This window comes from Bactrocera dorsalis, chromosome 1 (assembly GCF_023373825.1).
Source record: "Bactrocera dorsalis isolate Fly_Bdor chromosome 1, ASM2337382v1, whole genome shotgun sequence".
In the NCBI taxonomy this organism is placed as follows: Eukaryota; Metazoa; Arthropoda; class Insecta; order Diptera; family Tephritidae; genus Bactrocera; species Bactrocera dorsalis.
The window spans coordinates 27,695,453-27,718,246 of record NC_064303.1 but is presented as its reverse complement, the minus strand read 5'-3'; the positions used below and the strand labels follow the sequence as shown (position 1 = coordinate 27,718,246).

The 22,794-nt window shown below is 38.4% G+C and overlaps 1 protein-coding gene across 1 annotated transcript in view; it reads left to right on the top strand.

The window, feature by feature from the left end:
- The window catches only part of LOC105221790 (uncharacterized), a 28,299-nt gene extending 9,156 nt beyond the window's left edge, over positions 1-19,143 (top strand). Inside the window, exons 7-10 of the mRNA XM_011198902.4 lie at positions 15,570-15,684; positions 15,749-16,137; positions 16,203-16,477; positions 18,855-19,143. Of these exons, the coding sequence (XP_011197204.2) occupies positions 15,570-15,684; positions 15,749-16,137; positions 16,203-16,477; positions 18,855-18,906 (831 nt within the window). The 3' untranslated portion in view covers positions 18,907-19,143. The remainder of the gene's footprint in view (positions 1-15,569; positions 15,685-15,748; positions 16,138-16,202; positions 16,478-18,854) is intronic.
- Positions 19,144-22,794: the final 3,651 nt, after the last annotated feature.

Below are 22,794 nucleotides of genomic sequence, written 5' to 3'. Positions count from 1 at the left end.
GCAAGCGATCAACTAAACCATTCGCAACGATTCACTGCCACCGCTGACTCCAAATTTTATACACACACACACACATATTCACACACATGGAAACAATATAAAGTTAAGCAAAAATTATTGCTTGAGCGACTGCGTCGACTGAATTGGTTTATGGCTCTTTGTTGTGTTGTGTCGCTTCTGCTAAATTTATTGCTGCTGCAACAGTTGCTCTCTAGCCATTCAGCTGGTGTATTGTGGCTTAGCGCATGCTTGTGGCATGGCAGCTTAACTTTCGCAACCCCACGGCAGTGTTAACTTTGGGTTCAAGACGTCGGCTTAGCGGGTCGGTCGCTTTAACCACGCGCTCTGTATGCTCTAGCGTCGAAACGTCTTAGACAGTTTGACTACGTTGCTAGCGTGAATCATAGCGGCGCTCCAGGCTAACTGTGGAATGAAGTTTAAAATATAAATATGTATAATATATGCAAACAAAGCGAGAAACAAAAACAACAAAAATGTGATAATATTAAAAAAATTTAAACAAGTGTTTCAGCGCATTTTATTAAAAACAAGTTAAATAAGTAAAAGTCAACTCCGAAGTTGTGTGAAAAGCAAACGAAATAACTGTTTTTAACGCGCAATAGAAAGTGAAAAAATTAAATTTATTAAGGCGTTAATTTACTGCCTGGAAACCTTGTTTAACACGCTCCTCAGTCATGGATTTCGATGGCGATAATGATTTTAGCTCACTACCAGTGCCACAAAAGCGGCGCCACTATAAAAAGGATTCGCGTTTTGTGTTCGATTTGTATACGCTGTGTTATGACGAAAACGAAAGTGTCGACACCGTTGAATTGTTCACATCCATTGTAAATAACACAGCGGCGGATAATTGGTCTGAGAAGGTAATGAATGCGAAACCAAATACAAAATACAAAAATATAACAAAGAAGAGGTGGAAAATAAAATTGAAATTAATTAAATGAAACAAAAAGTTACAAAATATTGTACAAAGTGAAGTCGTAATGGAAAAATTAATTGCTATTTTCCGAGAATTCAACTGATTTATGAAGTAAATAATTATAAAAGCAAGCAAAAACGTTACTGCACTGAAGTTAGAATACACTTCTCTAATAAAGAATTTTCCATACAAGAATTTATTTTGGATAGGTCAGTTTGTGTGACAGCTATATTGTGTAGTCGTGCGATTTCGAAAAATTCTTCAAATATTGTAGCGTTGCTATGGACAATAATTCTTGCCAAATTTTGGGAAAATCTCTCGTCAAACAAAACAGTTTGTTATACAAGAACTTGATTTGGATTTTTCAGTTTGTATGGCTGCTTTCAAAAAATAGAAAGACTTTTTAATTTAATTTTCGAGCGAAGCCGAATTCGTCGAAATATTTTCTTCCTAGGTCTGCTAGTGGAGTCTGTGCAAATTCCAATGTTGACAGTTTTCTTCGAAAATCGAGGTGTGGTGCACTCCGAATTCCTTTCGACCGGCCCACAAGGAATACTATTTGAGTGTTATTCGTCATTTGCGTAAAGCTATTCCTAAGAAGAGGACACAATTATATGTATGTCGACAACTCTTTTTTTTTTGCACCATGATAATATATTCTAGAGAGGGTGTTCTGCATTGACCCGAGCAAATGGTAGTTAAAAAAGGAAGGTTTAGGCTATAAGGCGCGCGATGCTTGACTTTCTAGCCGCTGTATTCCAAATAGTTTTTAACCGGTCTTGTAACATCGGGCGGAACGTTGTCATGATGAGAAAACTATTGGTCACGTGTTTAGTCGCGAATTCCGGACCTTTTTTTGGCAATCGCTTGCTTCAAAAAATACAGAGTATTACGTTATTATGATATGGATGTTCGCTTTGCGTTGAGGGGGTGTTGACCAGGTTTCCCATATTATTTTTTGCTTTTAAGATTGCTGTACTGAATCTATTTTTCATCACCAGCCACAATCCGATGCAAAAACGACTTCTTTTTTTTAGCGTTCAAGCAGCCTTTCTGACATGCCAAAATCGTCTTTCAACGTCTCTTGGTTTCAATTCTAAGGGCACCCAAAGATTCTGTGAGTTCTTCTTGTTTTTGGCAGCAATCTTTAACAAGCAATGTATCTTCTTATCTCCAAATTTTTTGGTCGTCCTGGACGTTCTTCTTCTTCAAAATCACGACTTTTAAAATATGCAAACCACTTAAGATACATTCGCTCAACCATGATCGCAAAAAGCTTTCCCCAAAATATGATAACTTTTAGCTGAGTTTTCTTACGTAATCTCTTGACAAAGCTCACGATTATAGTTATATATTCTTTGAATAATATATTCAAAATTATCAGGATGGCGAAAGGAAAAGATTTCCGGATATTTGGCTGTCCTTCGGCCAGTCCAAGAGATAACTATATATTGATGTAACTTGATGCATGTTTCTTGACTTCTACAGGTGGTTAGATAAAAGGAGAAATCGGACTACACTGATTACTGCTTCCTGTGAAATAACTTGGCATAAATAGCTATTATGTTATGTGTTAACTTTTATCTAATCTCGTCTAGAAATGTATGTTATCGATTTCGCAGAAACTGAAAGTGTATGTGTGTATAGATTAATCAAATCGTATGGCATCGTAATAAAATTGAATGGACATCTTTTCTTAACAGTAAAACAATAAAATCAATTGTAATCTTCATTTAACACTTTATATACATAATCAATATAGAGCCCTTCCTCTAACCCTTTTATCATATATTCTATATAGTGATTTCGATTATTCAGTTAATAGTGGACCTCTTTATTGCTTAGACCTCCTCCCTAATGATGTCTAATTTGAACTTTCAACAATACACCTTTTCGTAACAGTCCAAGAATCCTTGAGCAGGCTGTCTCTACTCCTCTGGAGAAGGCAATTGCTGCAACTTTTGCATTGTTAATAGATTTTAGTTACCTGGAGTACCACTATGTACCGACAGCTATATGTACTTTCATTAAAAGTTCGTTAACAGTAATTTTTAACGACAAATGTGAAAAAAAGGTTATTGGTTATGAATCGGGTTTCGTTGAGCTTTCTCACTTGTAAGTAGAAATATTTTAGGGATACTTAAATAGGAACCACAGCAATTTATTGAATTATTAACTAGCTCTAACTAACTAGTACAACGCTTCACAACAACAAAAGCTCTCGTTTTTACTTCGCATTACTTTGCAATAGTAAAGCTAGTAGTAAGTAGCTGATAGCGGTAATAACGGGTGATTTTTTTGAGGTTAGGATTTTCATGCATTAGTATTTGACAGATCACGTGGGATTTCAGACATGGTGTCAAAGAGAAAGATGCTCAGTATGCTTTGACATTTCATCATGAATAGACTTACTAACGAGCAACGCTTGCAAATCATTGAATTTTATTACCAAAATCAGTGTTCGGTTCGAAATGTGTTTTATCGACAAATTTCGTTCAGCGATGAGGCTCATTTCTGGTTGAATGGCTACGTAAATAAGCCGTTCAAGAACTGCCCATGCATCCCGAAAAATGCACTGTTTGGTGTGGTTTGTACGCTGGTGGAATCATTGGACCGTATTTTTTCAAAGATGCTGTTGGACGCAACGTTACGGTGAATGGCGATCGCTATCGTTCGATGCTAACAAACTTTTTGTTGCCAAAAATGGAAGAACTGAACTTGGTTGACATGTGGTTTCAACAAGATGGCGCTACATGCCACACAGCTCGCGATTCTATGGCCATTTTGAGGGAAAACTTCGGACAACAATTCATCTCAAGAAATGGACCCGTAAGTTGGCCACCAAGATCATGCGATTTAACGCCTTTAGACTATTTTTTGTGGGGCTACGTCAAGTCTAAAGTCTACAGAAATAAGCCAGCAACTATTCCAGCTTTGGAAGACAACATTTCCGAAGAAATTCGGGCTATTCCGGCCGAAATGCTCGAAAAAGTTGCCCAAAATTGGACTTTCCGAATGGACCACCTAAGACGCAGCCGCGGTCAACATTTAAATGAAATTATCTTCAAAAAGTAAATGTCATGAACCAATCTAACGTTTCAAATAAAGAACCGATGAGATTTTGCAAATTTTATGCGTTTTTTTTTTTTTAAAAAGTTATCAAGCTCTTAAAAAATCACCCTTTATTTGGTATTTCTTTGACGCCACTTTGAGAGCTATCTTCTTAGTGACTTCAAAGAAAAAGAAAACTGAATATATTTTTGTAATTTCCTTTTTAATTCGCAACGGTGAAATATTTGCAACTTTCGTTGTGTAAATCATACATACATACATTACTGTGTACATGTGAATGAACAGAAGCATGTTTGTCGTTTTTGGGTTAAGCCGACATTGAATTGGGAAGTCAAGCTGAACGGAAACTCTGCTATCAACCGAAATAGTCTGTATGTTTGTGTGTAGAAAATGAACAGTATTAATCTGTGTGTTTGTAGATATTTATATAAGAAAATTTATATTTACTACCGCGTGTAATTATGTATATTCCATCAAGGTGAAGAGGAAAACTTGTTCATCTACTCGAAACACGTACACAAGTTTGATATCAGGTGTCAGATACAAAATAGACTGTTATGAGATTTCCTTTTAATTTAGAAAAAATTATCACAACATGATTACACCTGATGTTTTATTAATTTTGAAAATTGGTTAAAAATGTATGTATGTATGAAGTTTATGACTACTACATTTCATGGTTAATAATTATATTTTGTACGTCGATTTTTGTCAACTTACATTAGAGACACAGTGGGTATGAAAAGACAAGGCATCTCTCAAAAGCGTAGCAAACAAACTAATAATAAAGGTAAACATTTATTTTTCTTGGCTGCCCCGAATCAGTTATACCCTTCGCAGGTGCAGTTCTTATAGCATATAAAAAGATCACTATCTATATTTTAAATGATCAGTTTGTATAATAGCTTTATGGTATAGTGATGCAATTTGAACAATTTATTCAGATATCTCTTCAAATAAAAAATTTTTGCATATAAAAACTTTATTTTGATCAGTCAGTTTAAATGGCAGCTATAAGCCATAGTGGTCCGATCTTAACAATATACTTGGAGATTGTAGCGAAGCCTTGGGTAATAATTTTTGCCAAATTTCCTGAAAATAATTTGTCAAATAAAAAAGTTGTCCTTACAAGAACTTTACTGTGATCGGCCAGTTTGTATGGCAAATATATGCTATAGCAGTCCGATCATTACAAAATTTTCGGAGATTTTAGCGGTGCTTTGGATGCCAAATTTCGTGATGAAACTTTGACAAATAAAAGAGCTATATGCTATAGTAGGCCGATCTGAACAATTTTTAATCTTATATCCTGTGGTTTGCTGAAGCGAAAAAAATCACTGTATACCAAAAACAATTTCTTTTCCGTCACAAATCTGCTAAAATAGTTAATTTCTGTACCAGATATTTGACCGAAAAATTATTGCCTTGGTTCTATAGTCTTAACAAGGAAGGATTCCAATTCTTTCAAACCATTTTCAGATCATAGAGATTAGATAAAAGGTATAACCTTACGACATGGCTACCAACTGAACATTGAATAGTTAAAACCGTTACTACTAAAGGGGCTGTTAGAAGCGTTGGCACAAGTGCAATCTGTAACTTGAGTAAAAATTGAGATAGCTTGATGAAAGTTGGACCACTACCACGCCCACAAAACGATATTAACCGAAACCTATAAAGTGCCATAACTAGCACCTAATTAAGATATAAAGCTGTAATTTGGTACAGGGAATCGTAGTAATAAGGGACACATGTGGGCCAAAAATTTTGAAGAAGTGGGCGTGGCCTCTGATAAGTTTTATGTACATACATATCTACTAAACTACTAAATTTACAACAACCAAATTTACCCAGTCAAAATATTATAAGAACTTCTACCGACAGCGTTTATTGTTGACTTTTGACCGAAAATATCGGTCAATGTATGGGATATACAACTGAAATTCTGAGAGAATCCTTTCATATCAATAGTAGGATAGTAAGGATTTTAGATTTAGAGATATCTCAATGAAAATAAGAGAGCATGTTGTACTCATGACAGTGCATCTTTGTGCCTAAAAAATATAAAATTTTGCGAAAACTTGAACTACCCTCCATAAAACTAATATCAAGATTTTCGAACATCTGGATGACTTAGCTCCATTGCACCCGAACTTATTCTTTCTTACTTGTTTAAAATAGAGTTTTACCTGCACCTGAAGGGATTTCCCTGCCTTTTAACTTGCATGTTGCAAGGGTATACAATTTCAGTTACACCTGAAGTTAGCACTTCCTTACTTGTTTTAATATTTCTCTCGACCAATCGACACGTGTCTTTTTGGGCGATTGCCAAATTGTGTGAAATCCAACTTGAATAGTTTTTTTTTACAGTCAAATATCCATGAAATGCAATATTTAATGTATTATGGTCCCACTTATGCCTATAGTTGCCTGTATCTCATGATATGTAGCATAGCATCTGGCGATATCAGTTCGCGCACAGCATGAATAGTTTCCGTAACAAGAATTGATTTTAGACGAGTATCCGGAAATTCCTCTTTGAGTTATCTGCGACCTCGATTGAATTCACCATACAACAACACAAATGACGCTCGTATTTCAAAACGAACTGAGTATGTAGAACTACAAAAATGTCAAAGTTTAAGTTATGTATGTAAAAGAACAACATCTCGAAATCTTTTGGACTTTTTTTATATTCCTTAAACTGTCTGAACTTTACAATCCTTACAACTTGTTATACCCTGAACAAGGTATATAAAGTGTGCCACGATGTTTGTCATACCCAAAAGGAGACATCGGAACTCTATGAAGATATACATATGTACATATGTATGTATGAATGTATATAAATTATCAGTGTGATGAGCTGAGGCGATCTCAGAAGCTCAAAAACTCTATTTTATCTTCTTCTTCTTAATTGGCGTAGACACCGCTTACGCGATTATAGCCGAGTTAACAACCGCACGCCAGTCGTTTCTTCTTTTTGCTACGTGGCGCCAATTGGATATTTCAAGTGAATCCATGTCCTTCACCACCTGGTCCTTCCAACGGAGTGGAGGTCTTCCTCTTCCTCTGCTTCTCCCGGTGGGTACTGCTTTAAATTCTTTCAGAGCTGGAGTGTTTTCGTCCATACGGACAACATTACCTAGCCAGCGTAGCTGCTGTGTTTTAATTCGCTGAACTATGTCAATGTCGTCGCATATCTCACAGCTCATCGTTCCATCGAATGCGATATTCGCCGTGGCCAACGCGCAAAGGACCATAACTCTTTCGCAGAATTTTTCTCTCGAAAACTCGCAACGTCGACTCATCCGCTGTTGACATCGTCCAAGCCTCTGCACCATATAGCAGGACGGGAATTATGAGAGACTTATAGAGTTTGGTTTTTGTCTGCCGAGAGAGGACTTTGCTTCTCAATTGCCTACTCAGTCCGAAGTAGCACCTGTTGGCAAGAGTTATCCTGCGTTGGATTTCTAGGCTGACATTGTTGGTGGTGTTTACGCTGGTTCCAAGATAGACGAAATTATCTACAACTTCAAAGTTATGACTGTCAACAGTGACGTGAGTGCCAAGTCGCGAGTGCGACGACTGTTTGTTTGATGACAGGAGCTATTTCGTGTTGCCCTCGTTCACTGTAGCAGCTGTACACTCTTATAGAAGATTGTACCTGCTCGATTAAGTTCTGCAGCTCGAACTATTTTCTTCAGCAACAGATTGAAAAAGTCGCACGATAGGGAGTCGCCTTGTCTGAAACCTCGTTTGGTATCGAACGGCTCGGAGAGGTCCTTCCCGATCCTGATGGAGCTTTTCGTGTTGCTCAACGTCAGCTTACACAGTCGTATTAGTTTTGCGGGGATACCAAATTCAGACATCGCGGCATAAAGGCAGCTCCTTTTCGTGCTGTCGAAAGCAGCTTTGAAATCGACGAATAGGTGGTGAGTGTCGATTCTCCTTTCACGAGTCTTTTCCAAGATTTGGCGCATGGTGAATATCTGGTCGGTTGTTGATTTGCCAGGTCTAAAGCCACACTAATAAGGTCCAATAAGTTTGTTGAGGTTGGGCTTTACTCTTTCACACAATACTCTCGATTTAACCTTGTACGCGATGTTAAGGAGGCTTATCCCACGGTAGTTGGCGCAGATTGTGGGGTCTCCTTTTTTATGGATTGGGCAGAGCACACTTAGATTCCAATCGTTGGGCATGCTTTCGTTCGACCATATTTTACAAAGAAGCTGATGCATGCTCCTTATCAGTTCTTCGCCGCCGTGTTTGAATAGCTCGGCCGGCAATCCGTCGGCCCCTGCCGCTTTGTTGTTCTTCAGTCGGGCAATTGCTATTCGAACTTTTTCATGGTCGGGTATTGGAACGTCTGCTCCATCGTCATCGATTGGGGTATCGGGTTCGCCTTCTCCTGGTGTTGTGCGTTCACTGCCATTCAGCAGGCTGGAGAAGTGTTCCCTCCATAATCTAAGTATGCTCTGGGCATCGGTGGCTAGATCACCTTGGGAGGTTCTACAGGAGTATGCTCCGGTCTTGAAACCTTCTGTAAGCCGCCGCCTTTTTTCGTAGAATTTTCGAGCATTACCCCTGTCGGCCAGCTTATCAAGCTCTTCGTACTCACGCATTTCGGCCTCTTTCTTCTTCTGTCTGCAAATGCGTCTCGCTTCCCTCTTCAACTCTCGGTATCTATCCCATCCCGCACGTGTTGTGGACGATCGTAACGTTGCGAGGTAGGCAGCCTGTTCTCTCCGTTGCGACACGGCACTCCTCGTCGAACCAGCTGTTTTTTAGCACTTTCCGAAAACCAATGGTTTCGGTTGCAGCTGTACGTAAGGAGTTTGAAATGCCGTCCCACAGTTCCCTTATACCGAGTTGTTGACGAGTGCTCTCAGAGAGCAGGAGTGCAAGCCGAGTAGAAAATCTTTCGGCTGTCTGTTGTGATTGCAGCTTCTCGACGTCGAACCTTCCTTGTGTTTGTTGGCGTGCGTTTTTTGCTGCACAGAGGCGGGTGCGAATTTTGGCTGCAACAATATAGTGGTCCGAGTCGATGTTAGGACCTCGGAGCGCACGCACATCTAAAACACTGGAGACGTGTCTTCCGTCTATTACAACATGGTCGATCTGGTTGGTAGTTTTTCGATCCGGAGACAGCCAGGTATCTTGATGAATTTTCTTATGCTGGAATCTAGTACTACAGATAACCATATTTCGGGCCCCGGCGAAGTCGATCAGCCTCAACTCATTTGGGGATGTTTCCTCGTGGAGGCTGAATTTATCGACCGTAGTGCTAAAGATACTTTCTTTGCCCACCCTGGCGTTGAAGTCGCCAAGCACGATTTCGACATCGTGGCGGAGGCATCTCTCATAAGTGCGCTCCAAGCACTTATAGTTAAAAGGCATCTTTGGTCACATCGTCCTTCTCTTCCGTCGGGGCGTGGGCGCAGATCAGCGATATGTTGAAGAACCTCGCTTTGATGCGGATTGTGGCTAGACGTTCATTCTCCGGAGTGATATTAGTACTCGGCGACGGAGTCTCTCTCCCACCACGAATCCCACACCAAACTTGCGCTCCTTTATTTGACCACTGTAGTAAATGCCACAAGGACCTACTCGTATCTGTCTTTGTCCCGTCCATCGCATTTCTTGGACGGCGGTGATGTCAGCCTTTATTTTCATAGGACATCAACCAGCTGGGCAGCGGCACCTTCCCAGTTAAGGGACCGGACATTCCAGGTGCATGCCCTCAATTCGTAGTCCTTATTTCGTTTGCCATGGTCGTCATCAAAAGGGGGGTCTCTCATCCGAGGCTGTTTACACTTTTTCATTGGGGGTGTTTTTTTACGTGGCGGGTCCCAAACCCAGCGCACAACCCTATGCAGGGGATGTTTCGCCTTCTCACTTTAGCTCGCCTTCAAACGGATGTTCTTAGGCTACCCAGAGGATACTTGGTCAAAGACCGGAAGTCGTGAGCTGCTTGAGTCACATGTAAAAGAATCGTTTCTGGCCACTCCCAAGTGAATGGCAATCAGAGAACTTTCCTCACTTGCGTGAACTTCTACACATGACTCCATCCTCTAAAAAAGCTGAAAAATAGAATATTAAATGCATGTAGTTAGGTAAGGTGGAAACTTCATTGACGACGGCCTAAAGCCCTTCAACGTTTTGATGGTATTCAATCAGGTTTCGAATTACTCTTTTCTCTCTTATATTAAGTGCTTTTAAAATAACTTTATTGGCTTGTATCGAGATAGTTTCAGTGGGTTCTCATTTTTAACGGTTTAATGTAAAAAGTGAACCGGGTGCGCCAGGCACAAAAGTATTCACGAAAGACTTCAAGAACCGTTAATTCTTGAGAGGGAGCTATCATTAAAGCCACACTCAAATAAGTACAGCATGAAATCTACAAGCGTACCTGTTGTCAAAAATTTGAAAAATGTCGCAAATTTATTATTAAAAAAATAGAATGTAAAATGATCACTTTTAGTGAACACTTTTGTAAATAAGTATGTAAGTATGTATACTTGAATAAGTGCTTAATATAAATTACATAACTACCCCCGAAAACAGATGCATATTCAAGTACAATATGTTTGTATGTATGTATAGAGTTACATATCGTCACCTGAAATACAAAATAACGTACATATGTATGTATCACCAAAAAATTCGAAATTGAGTGTCTTATTGATTACGCTTCATTACTTCAAATTACATACATAATATTACATTTTTTCAACATTTTCAGGTTCTGCGCTCAGATATAAATCAGTTTTAACCAATATTAAAATTTTTTTCACTCATGTTCCATTTTATTTCGTGTTTCATTCATGCCACTGTAAATTTCCGAAAATGTTGTTATGTTATTTTGCATTTCAGGTGACGAGATACATATATACAAGGTCTGTCGCAAAAGAAACAGAACTTTTTAAATATAACTGTTTCTGGTGGCGCCACCTATTGGTGGGTATATGAAATAAAAAGTTTGATCTCTTGTTGACATTTCGTAAAAATTTTAAGACAATTGGATAACTACAATCGATGTTATCGATCAAAAAGTGACAGCAGCTTTTGGTCATCGGTCGTAAAATGCATTTTGAACAAAGAGCAAATATTAAATTTTGTTTTAAACTTGGGAAAACGTTTACTGAAACATTTCAAATGATGAAAAAAGTGTATGGTGATCAGTACCTATCGCGTAGTAATGTGCATGAGTGGTTTAAGCGATTCCAAGAAGGTCGTAAGGACCTCTGTGACGAACAGAAGTCACCGAAAAAAAGTCGTCTTCAGAAGTCAAAAATAAAGACAATGCGGATTGGTTTTACGATCCCGAGGGTATTGTACACCGAGAGTTCGTCCCACCTGGCCAAACGATTAATGCTGTGTTTTACCTTGGTGTTATGAAGCGTATTTTGTCACGCATTCGTCGTGCTCGACCACAATACCGTGAGGCAGGGTCCTGCCGCCTGTTGCACGATAATGCGCCGTGACATCGGTCGACGCTTGTCACTGATTTTTAGACAAAAAAAAACTCCATATTAACCATTAATCACTCACCCTACTCACCTGATCTGGCACCCTGTGATTTTTACCTATTTAGAAAACTTCATTTGCCCATGAAAGGACACTGGTTTCAGGACATTTCAGCTATCCAAAAGGCGACGACCGATATTCTCAAGAGCATTCCGAAAAATTACCTTAAACACTCATTTGAAATGCTAATTGACCGGACTAAACGCTGTATCGAAGCACAAGGAAACTACTTTGAATAAAAAAATATAACTTTTGAAAAATATAATTTTTTTATTGTTTTTTTTTTTTTTTAACAGTCTTGCTTCTTTTGCGACAGACCTTGTACATACACACTTTAGCATCTTAAGAATATGGAGTACTTCCTTCATGCTGTTAGCATCTAGAAACGTAATAAAACGAAGGAAATCGCTGCGCGATCTTGATTGAAATACTGTAACAAAGAACATCTGTTCCAGGCGCATCCCTGAAGGCGACCTACCTGCCTACATATCATACTCGTACATACACATGTATGTATGTCTTTGTATTATTTTTGTATGCTTGCATGTGCAACGTAAGCCTAAGATCAGGGTAGATTTCTAAAGAGCCTTTAAAGAAGCAGACTTTTGCCTAGACACGCAACAACAAATACATGTGTGTAAGCACACATGAACCTTCTTGTGGCAGGGGGTCTTTGAGGCATCGGCATGTGTACAAGTAAATGCATAAATCAGTATTCGAACGAATGTGTGCGTGAACAGCAGAAAGATCCTTGCAAGCAAAATATCATTAAAAGATCCTTATTTTTGTGTGTTCTTCGTTTAAATTTATTCGTGTTTGTTCTTTTAAATTTTTGCAAAAAATGTTGGATAAAATAATTTTTGGTATTAAGTGCAAAATAAATGGTTTTAAAAAATATCAGAAATGTGGACAAACTGACAGTGATGTGGTTGATGGCGCCGAATGGATGTTTCCGCGCGTTTACAGGCCTACAACAACAACGATGGCTACAAAATTCATGGAATTGTCACAGCTCACCACGCATATAGAGCCAGAATTTCTCTGCGATGTGCTGGATAAATTTGGACGCGTAACCGATCCAAATGTGGCTGAAAGCAAGCGTTATAGTGTAGGTTGAGCGAAAGAATTGTGTAGATATTTCGAATATGCTGAATTTTTGTGACTTTTTTGATATAAGATGTTAGAAGATACCGTGCAAATGTCAAGCGATGAAGCGTACATATGAAAGTGTAGTGAAATATTATAATATACATTCATACATATGTATGTATGTACACATATTTTATATCTTGAGCGTTGAAAGCCCAAAACTTTCATTTTGCAATTTTTTATCTCAGATTTATCAAAAATTTACCTTTATATGCATTTAAACTGACAGTTTTGATTAAACGACCAATAAACAAATTTAAAATTCGCTCTCATCTGTTTGTAAACAGAAAACAGCTGATTGCTGTGCTTTCATTTTCTCGTTGCCGCTTTTTGAAAAAATTGGCTTTCTTATACTCATATTCTTAAGTTTTAGTTGCTTGATGAAAATCCGGATCGCTAGATGACAAAAACAATATGCAAAACTAGGCTCATATCAATATTTAAAGAAGTTTTCACCGAAAGATATTAATATATCCCTCTATTTTCTTCTGCCCTGCTGTTCATTGTTTATCGCAATAGATATGGAGAAAGGGAAGTCAAATTTATCCTACCCAAAATGTAACTACCTGTTTGAGAATACTCACTTAACTGAAAGATACATACATAAAAACTTTAAAGAAAAAAAACCATCGAAGCTATGCCCTTCGCAGCTGCATTAGTCATAGGATAAAATGAAATAAAAAGATATTTATCTTGATTTTGATAGGTCAGTTTAAATATCAACTATAGCAGCATACTATGTGGTCTGTTCTGAACAATATGCTCGAAGATTGTAGCGATACCTTGCACAATAATTTATGCCAAATTTTGTAACGATATCTCTTCAAATAAAAAAGTTTTCCATACAAGCATTTGATTCCGATCGTTCAGTTTGTATTACAGCTATATGCTATCCGATCCCTGTAATTTCTGTGGAGATTGCGCCATTGCCATATATTATACATATCGTCACCTGAAATGCAAATTAACGTAACAAATTTACAGTGGCATGAATGAAACACGGAATAAAATGGAACATGAGTGAAACAAAATATTAATATTGGTTAAAACTGGTTTATATATGACCGCAGAACCAGAAAATGTTGAACATATTTAATATTATGTATACAATTTGAAGTAGTGAAGCGTAATCAATAAGACACTCAATTTCGAATTTTTTGATGATACGTTATTTTGCATTTCAGGTGACGATATATACAATAAACCATACGAAATGCCTTGAATATATGTATCTTTTCAAATGAAAAAAAAAAACTTTCCATGCAAAGACTTAATTCCGATCGCTCAGTTTGTATGATTGCTGCATTCTAATTGTATAATGATTCGATCTGAACAGTTTCTTCGGAGATGTCTTGTTAAATAAAAAAGTTCTCCATACAATAACTTGAGCTTGATCGATCAGTAAGTATGGCAGTTTTATGCTAAAGTTACCCAAAATCGGCGTTTCCGAGCAGCTTCTTGAGGAGAGAGAGACGTGTGAAAAATTGTAGATCGATATCTTAAAAACTGAGAGACTAGTTCGGGTAAAGTATATAGACTGTCGAGCTTGCCTAATCGACTCAGTTCGCCACGTTCATCATTTATACAAGGTGGCGCAAAAATAACCTTCCGATGTTTTTTGGCTGTAATTTAAAAAAAAAATGAAAAACCTTGATTCTGCTTGTGGATTATTTTTATTTGGTCTTTTAAATTTTTTTTACATCAAGTCGAGAATATGATATCATGTAAATGGCCGCCGCCACAGTTGATTGTCATTTGAGCCCTTTTTATGGCATTTTCCATCACTTTGGCCAGAACTTCCGGCGATAGGTCCTCACATTCTTGACGGATATTGTCTTTAAAAGCTGTACGAGTCTGAAGCTTGTGGACATAAACCCGCGACTTCCAAAAACCCCACAAAAAGAAGTCTGGAGCGGTCAAATCTGGCGATTTTGCTGACCAGTGCAAATCGCCAAAACGGGAGATTAGGCGCCCGGGAAATTCATCCTTCAGCATATCGGTTGTGGCACGTGCAGGGTGTGCCATTGCATCGTCCTGTTGGAACTACATGTTTTTTTTTTTTCAAACCCAATTCATCAATTTGCGGCGAAAAGAACTCCTTGATCATTGCTCTGTAGCGCTCACCACTGACAGTAACCGTTTGGCCCGCGACGTCTTCGAAGAAAAACGATGACTCCTCCAGCGAAAACAGCACACCATACTAATGGTTCTTCGTGATACGCCTCTTGGTGGTGATTAAGGATGGCTTGAGCGTATGTTAGACGCGATTGGCGGTCAGCTAACAACTGATGCACCGTCTGAACTTTGTACGGAAACATCTTCAAATATTGTACCAAAATTCAATATCAATTGCAAAATTTATAGCATCCTCTGATAGGAGGATTACTTTTGCTTTGAATGCGTAAGACAATTTCGATGAGAGATAGTCCAATTTTGACTGTTGTTTTATTCGATCCCAAGGAAGTCTATGCTACCTAATCGAAATGGATCTGGATTTATAGTCAACTAAGAATTGCCAACGGAACAGCATTCCACGAGACTGATATATGAAACATAAAACGTATGAGACACAAAACGGTTTATAACCATTTAGAACAGAAATTAACTGGTATTTGGTTTAGATGTGTTTCGGAAAAGATACCAATATTTTTCAAAAACACTTCTTGCAAAAACGATGTGGTTAAATTAGTATCTCTCTTGAATATATTAATTCAACCGTCTACAGACCGGAACTATGTAAATAAAATAACAATGTCTGTGGGAGATAGATATATACTACTTTATTCAGGAAAATAAAATTATGCAAACTTCTCTTAAAATTCTTAATTTTTTTATCTTTTTTTGCGTTGACTTAATCTTTACCTAATTCCTCTTGCAGCGTCGCAGTGATCGGGAAGAGATACGTCGTCGTTTGGCCATGGGTTCGGAGGAACCCAACCAGGAATCAAAGGAGCGAAATGCTTGGAAGACAGGCATACAGTCGAGATTAGCAAGTAAGAAGATTTCACAAATTACTGTCACACATTTTATTAACCAAAAAATTAAACTACATTACAGACGCACAGTTGGGTCGCTTAAATGATCCCTCATCGGACACAGAAAGCCATAGCTCAGACTCAGAGACATGCCCGAAATTATCCAAAGGTAGACAAGTGGATAATATGAGTGCACTTAATATATCCCTTGCCGACAAACCCACCTACCCATATGCAGGTAGTGGACACGCCTCAATTTCGTCACTCAGCTCCGCGGCTACGGCCAACAAATATCAAATACAACAACAAATGCAACGATCACACAGCAAACAACAAAGTTTCCAAACGCCAATGTCTGCGTTTAGCAGTGAAGATTTGGAGTGTGACTTCTTCACCAAACAAGCCAAGCTGCAGATTGAAGCGCGCATGGCATTGGCACAAGCCAAAGAGATGGCTCACATGCAAATGGAGGTAAGTTGGACTTTAATTTAGTTTTTATTTACAGCATACATTGAGTAGCAAATTCTTCTTTATAGATTGAGCGACAAAATCGACGCGTATCACCGATTACCGATATCATACGTGTTTCGCTGCGCAAAGTGGGCGTCCAAATGACCGCCGATAAACGTCGTGTCTCGCGACAAATGCTAACCGATATGAATATAGCGCAACTGCAAATACTCGTCAATAGTCTGCACACACATATTGAAGAGCTAAATGAGTCACTAGTGCATAATCTAATGGAACGGGACGATCTTCATGTCTCACAAGACTCCATGCTGGTGGATATTGAAGAGCTTACGAGATATATGTAAGTGTGTGGGGAAAGTACTATAGAAAAGGCATATAACTGGAAACAGTCTTTGAAGAAATACAGGATGGGTTTAAAATCAAGTTTGGACACAAACAAATGGATGAAATGTAGATATTATCGACTTCGAATTAATGATGTAACGGGTATTAAGATGGTTCAATAATGAAATTATATTGATTTAAGTCGTAACATTGAATTTTAAGAATACTTGAGAATTCATAGTCGAAAGAGTCTTTCCTTATTTCGTTCCCTTCTATCAAACTGAGTCACAAATGGATCCGAAATTAGTTAGTTTTGCTTCATAGAAAATCAAAATATCTCTCCGTTATGCTTACTTTGACTGAATTTGAAAAATTTTGGATTCCCTTGATCCCGTAAGCGATCTCTTGGAGTACCCCCGAAAAATCGATGTCTGGGAAGAGGAAGAATTTTGTGCTCAAAAATCCAATCCAAAAACAAAAACGCTTCAGACTGGCTTAAAAATCGGAATTTGTGTCAAAAATGTTATGACTGCAAAAATTATGAAAATAATGTATCTCATTTGGACAATTTTCCTTTGTGTTACCTATAAACAATATCAGTCTAGCGAAAATTGATGATGACTCTCCCTCGCTTGGGAAAAGAGCGTTTCACAAAATATTTAGCCACACCGCGTGAACCTATTCAACATAATCCAGTCAGAACACCTATAATTGCGGCGTGATTGACTTAACTAAGTGCCAATAGTTCGAAGGACCGCTTATGGTTCAGCCTAGAAGATCGTTTTCTGGTCGATCGATCCAGTTCATATTCACAGATGTACCATTATCTGTAAAACTATTTGCCGAATCAACTTCAAATTTTTTGAGAATACCTTCATATACAGAAAGGGTGATTCATTTCGAGCTATTTGGTTTTTAGAAAAAAACCCAGAAACTTTAAATTTAATTAGGAATGTTTATCATCATTCGAAAGAACATTCTTTGGCATGTGTTTTTTTGAAATTCGTTCAAAATTTTCGTTCCAATTTTCGATGACTGGTTCGAGCATTTCGACAAGTACCTGGCGAATGACACCCGTGATGTTTTGCCCCAAGGCCTGAATCGATGTATATCGGTGTGATATCACTCGATCTTGGTGGATAATCGAAGCAAGTTGAAACCAAATGTCGTCGATATCATGAACTTCAATTTCAATCATGACACGATGACGGTCGCCATTGACGGTTACGTTCTCACCGGCATCAATTTTGAAGAAATATGGCTCCCTGATTCCACCGGACCTCAAACCACACCAAACTGTTGTTTTTTCTGGATGAAATGGCAGCCCTTGAATCTCTTCAGGTTGCTCTTCGTACCAAAGGCGGCAAGTTTGACTGCTACATACCCATTGAGCCTGAAATGGGCCTCATGTAAACATTGTTCAGGCGTAAGTCTTTCCACGAATAAATGCGAAACAATACTGAACAAAAATAACATGATAGCTTGAAACTACTCGTGCGTAATCTGTCAAAAAAGACTATTGAAAAAAATACTCCAAGTACACCCGTTACATGCACATTTCTGTGGACATTTGACAAAACAACCTCTTTCAAAAAAGCAAATTTTACAGGAGAGCGAAAAAACATGTTTAAAGCTTTGCAGTAGATATACCCCTTACTATTAAAGGAAGAAGTCAATTTAAACTGGATGCAGATCAATAAATACGCGTTTTCCAATCAATTGATTTAAATTAAATATTTTACTTTTCTAGATAAATATAAATCAAATAAATAAGACTTATTGTCAAATGCTTTTTCTTACTGAAAAACAACTTACCTCATACAAGCTGTTTGGTCAAATTTGATTTGTGCAAAAAAAAATTCCTTTTTTTATCTTATCTTGACTTGAAAAGCATTTTTTTTTAGATATGCATTTGACAAAAGAACTTCAATCGAAAGAAGTTATTTTGTCAAACGCCAATTTCTGATTTTACTCAGACGATATATAGAGACAAGCTTTTTTGATAAATGTACGTTATTATTTTACGTTTGAAATTCCAACTTATTCGAGACAAGCTCTTTTGTCACCCCGAAAATTTGAAAAATTACGAAAGAAGTTGTTTTGATGACTCCATAATTTTTGAACTAACGGTCCTAGGACAATGGCGATAAGACAGAAACACGCGCCTTGAAAATTCATACATATGATAAAAATCCTGGAAAATTGTCTTATTTCGAGAGAAGTTGTTTTGTCAAATGTCCACAGATTTGATAAATACGCAAAAAAATCAATTTTTCAAAATTCTTAGGCGGATATAACGCCTTAAATTTTCACTGCCTGCTTCCAGTTATAATCCTAAACTTTTCAATTTTTATTTGCTCTTACTTAAATCATTTTTATATTTTTATTTACAGAGGAGCTAACGAGCATCTTGCACAACGGTATAAAAACCAAAATCACAACTAAAGCCATACCTACACACATACATACCAGCAAATATTCACAAATGTATACTACAATACTCGTACTAGTGTGGTCTTGGAAAGCAATGGAATGAAACCTAAGAAGACGAAGCAAAGCAAATGATATATAAATTAAAGTTATATTTAATTACATACTTATAGTTACATACACACATACAAACATACATGCATACATACTTATACAAATAATTAAATAAAAGGCAAATAAATACTCTCAAAATTAATTGTATTATATTTGAAAAACAAAAAATATTGAAAAAAGTTCGAGGTTCAGAGTTGATATTTGAATTTAATAAAAATTATACGCATACAAACATACATTACTATACACCCACACATCACATAACAGCAGTAAATATACGCATACATAAGCTAACTCACACAATGGCGTACATAAAATTAGAAAAAATATATTTACATGCAGTTATAAATTATTTGAAAACTCCCCCTCCAATATACAGTTATACCATACACATATGTATAACAGTTATGTAGTTAAACTCACAAAAAGTATACAGACACACGTACGCTACATATCTTTACTAACTTCTTGTTACTGAATCTTAAAGGAATTTCTCAACTATTATACTAAAACAACAACAGTTAAAAGCAAATTTAAACGGAAATAAATCAATGAAATTTAAAATAAAAACTTAAATAAAATATTGCATACTATACATACTAGAACTTGCATTAATGTTATGTAAGCATACGTACTACATACCTACAAACATATAAACATACATACATAGTTCACTTAATTTCACCATACGATAAAAAGAAGATAAATAAAAAAGTATATAAAGAACACAAACAATTTTAAAGAAGATTATTTAATGTATTTAAAGGAAAAAAGAAGCAGGAAAAAACGTTAACACCGCTGCGCCGTATTTTTAATACCCTTCACAAATAAAAAAAATCCTTCTCGTATGGAGTTCTAGTGCTAGTTTGTATGGCAGCTACATATGTACGTATGATTTGATCTAAACAATTTCTGAAGATTATACCATTACCTTGAACAATAACCCGTGCCAAATTTCTTGACGACATCTAGTCAAATGTTTCCATACAAGTGCTTGATTCCGATCGTACAGTTAGTACGACAGCTATTGGTTATACTGGTCCGATATCGGCGATTTCGACAAATGAGCAGCTTCTATGGGAGAAAAGGACGTTTGCGAAATTTCAGATTCTTCTTTCTTTACTGGCGTAGAGATACCGCTTACACGATTATAGTCGAGTTAACAACAGCGCGCCAGTCGTTCTTCTTTTCGCTACGTGGCGCCAAATGGATATTCCAAGCGAAGCTATGTCTTTGTCCACGTGGTCCTTCCAACGGAGTGGAGGTCTTCCTCTTCCTCAGCTTCCCCCGGCGGGTACTGCGTCGAATGCTTTCACAGCTGGAGTGTTTTCGACAACATGACCTAGCCTGCGTAGCCGCTGTCTTTTAATTCGCTGAACTATGTAAATGCCGTCGTATATCTCGTACAGCTCATCGTTCCATCGAATGCGATATTCGCCGTGGCCAACGCGCAAAGGACCATAAATCTTTCGCAAAACCTTTTCTCTCGAAAACTAACGTCGACTCATCGGTTGTTGTCATCGTCCAAGCTTCTGCACCATATAGCAGGACGGGAATTATTAGCGACTTATAAGTTTGGCTTTGTTCGTCGAGAGAGGACTTTACTTTTCAATTGCCTACTCAGTCCGAAGTAGCACCTGTTGGCAAGAGTAAACATGCGTTGGATTTCCAGGCTGACATTGTAGGTGGTGTTAATGCTGTTTCCTAAATAGAGGAAATTATCTTCAAAGTTATGACTGTCAACAGTGACGTGAGTGCCAAGTCGCGAGTGCGACTACTGTTTGTTTGATGACAGGAGATATTTCGTCTTACCCTCGTTCACTGCCAGACCCATTTGCGTTGCTTCCTTGTTCAGTCTGGAGAAAGCAGAACTAACGGCGCGGGTGTTGTGGCCGATGATATCAATATCATCAGCATACGTACACTTTTATACCTGCTCGATTAAGTTCTGCAACTTGAATTATTTCATCCAGCAGCAGATTGAAGAAGTAGTCGCCTTGTCTGAAACCTCGTTTGGTATCGAACGGCTCGGAGAGGTCCTTCCCGATCCTGACGGAGCTTTTGGTGCTGCTCAACGTCAGTTTTTTTCGTGCTGTCGAAAGCAGCTTTGAAATCGACGAAGAGGTGGTGTGCGTCGATTCTCCTTTCACGGGGCTTTTCCAAGATTTGGCGCATGGTGAATATCTGGTCGGTTGTTGATTTACTAGGTCTAAAGCCACACTGATAAGGTCCAATCAGTTTGTTGACGGTGGGCTTTAACCTTTCACAAAATACGGTCGATAGAGCCTTATATGCGATGTTGAGAAAGTTATCCCACGGTAGTTGTCGCAGATTGTGGGGTCTCCTTTTTTATGGACTGGGCATAGCACACTTAAATTCCAATCGTTGGGCATGCTTTCACCCGACCAAATTTTACAAAGAAGCTGATGCATGCTCCTTATCAGTTCTTCGCCGCCGTATTTGAACAGCTCGGTCAGAAATCCATCGGCCCTACCGCTTTCTCGTTCTTCAGACGGGCAATTGATATTCGAACTTCTTCCTGGTCGGGCAATGGAACGTCCGCCCATCGTCATCGATTGGGGAATCGGGTGCACTACCTCCTGGTGTTGTGCTTTCACTGGTATTCAGCAAGTTGGAGAAGTGTTCCCTCCATACTTTCAGTATGCTCTGGGCATCGGTAACTAGATCACCTTGGGGGGTTCTACAGGAGTATGCTCCGGTCTTGAAACCTTCTGTAAGCCGCCGCATCTTTTCGTAGAATTTTCGAGCATTACCCCTGTCGGCCAGCTTATCAAGCTCTTCGTACTCACGCATTTCGGCCTCTTTCTTTTTCTGTCTGCAAATGCGTCTCGCTTCCCTCTTCAACTCTCGGTATCTATCCCATCCCGCACGTGTTGTGGTCGATCGTAACGTTGCGAGGTAGGCAGCCTGTTTTCTCTCCGCTGCGACACGGCACTCCTCGTCGTACCAGCTGTTCTTTTGCACTTTCCGAAAACCAATGGTTTCAGTTGCAGCTGTACGTAAGGAGTTTGAAATGCCGTCCCATAGTTCCCTTATACCGAGTTGTTGACGAGTGCTCTCAGAGAGCAGGAGTGCAAGCCGAGTAGAAAATCGTTCGGCTGTCTGTTGTGATTGCAGCTTCTCGACGTCGAACCTTCCTTGTGTTTGTTGGCGTGCGTTTTTTGCTGCACAGAGGCGGGTGCGAATTTTGGCTGCAACAATATATTCTCCGAGTGAATGTTAGTCCTCGGAGCGCACGACATCTCTCTCACCACGTCTATCACAACATGCGTTTGCAGATTGACATCTCAAAAACTGTTGGGTATAAAAAGAAATTATGTATACCAGTTTATACTAAGGAAATATTTGGTAGAAAAAGCTGATGGCTTTTGCGAACTATGAACGAAGAAGTTATCATCTTGGCACATTCTCTGCGAGTGGTGCAGTAATTAATGTGGTAGTAGTGAATCGAACATACAATTGGTATAAAGCGGGTAAACTGGTATAATCGAATGAAGACAAAATAGCAGCGTGATATCATTTTAATAAAGTATTCGCATGTTTTTTTCTATTGAAATTAACTGAATAACTTTGTTGTTGCTTTCGCATGTAAAAATGTTTACAAGAAAACAGAGTTTCCAGCTTAACAATCCGACAAATGTAAGCGCGATACCTTTTCTGAGAACTTAATTTGGAGGTTCCCGTGGTAGATTCCCGATTCCTTACTCTTCGGGAAACTATCGTATCCCTCGGCAGTTTGTGTTTGCCGCTTGATCTCCACTATGTCAA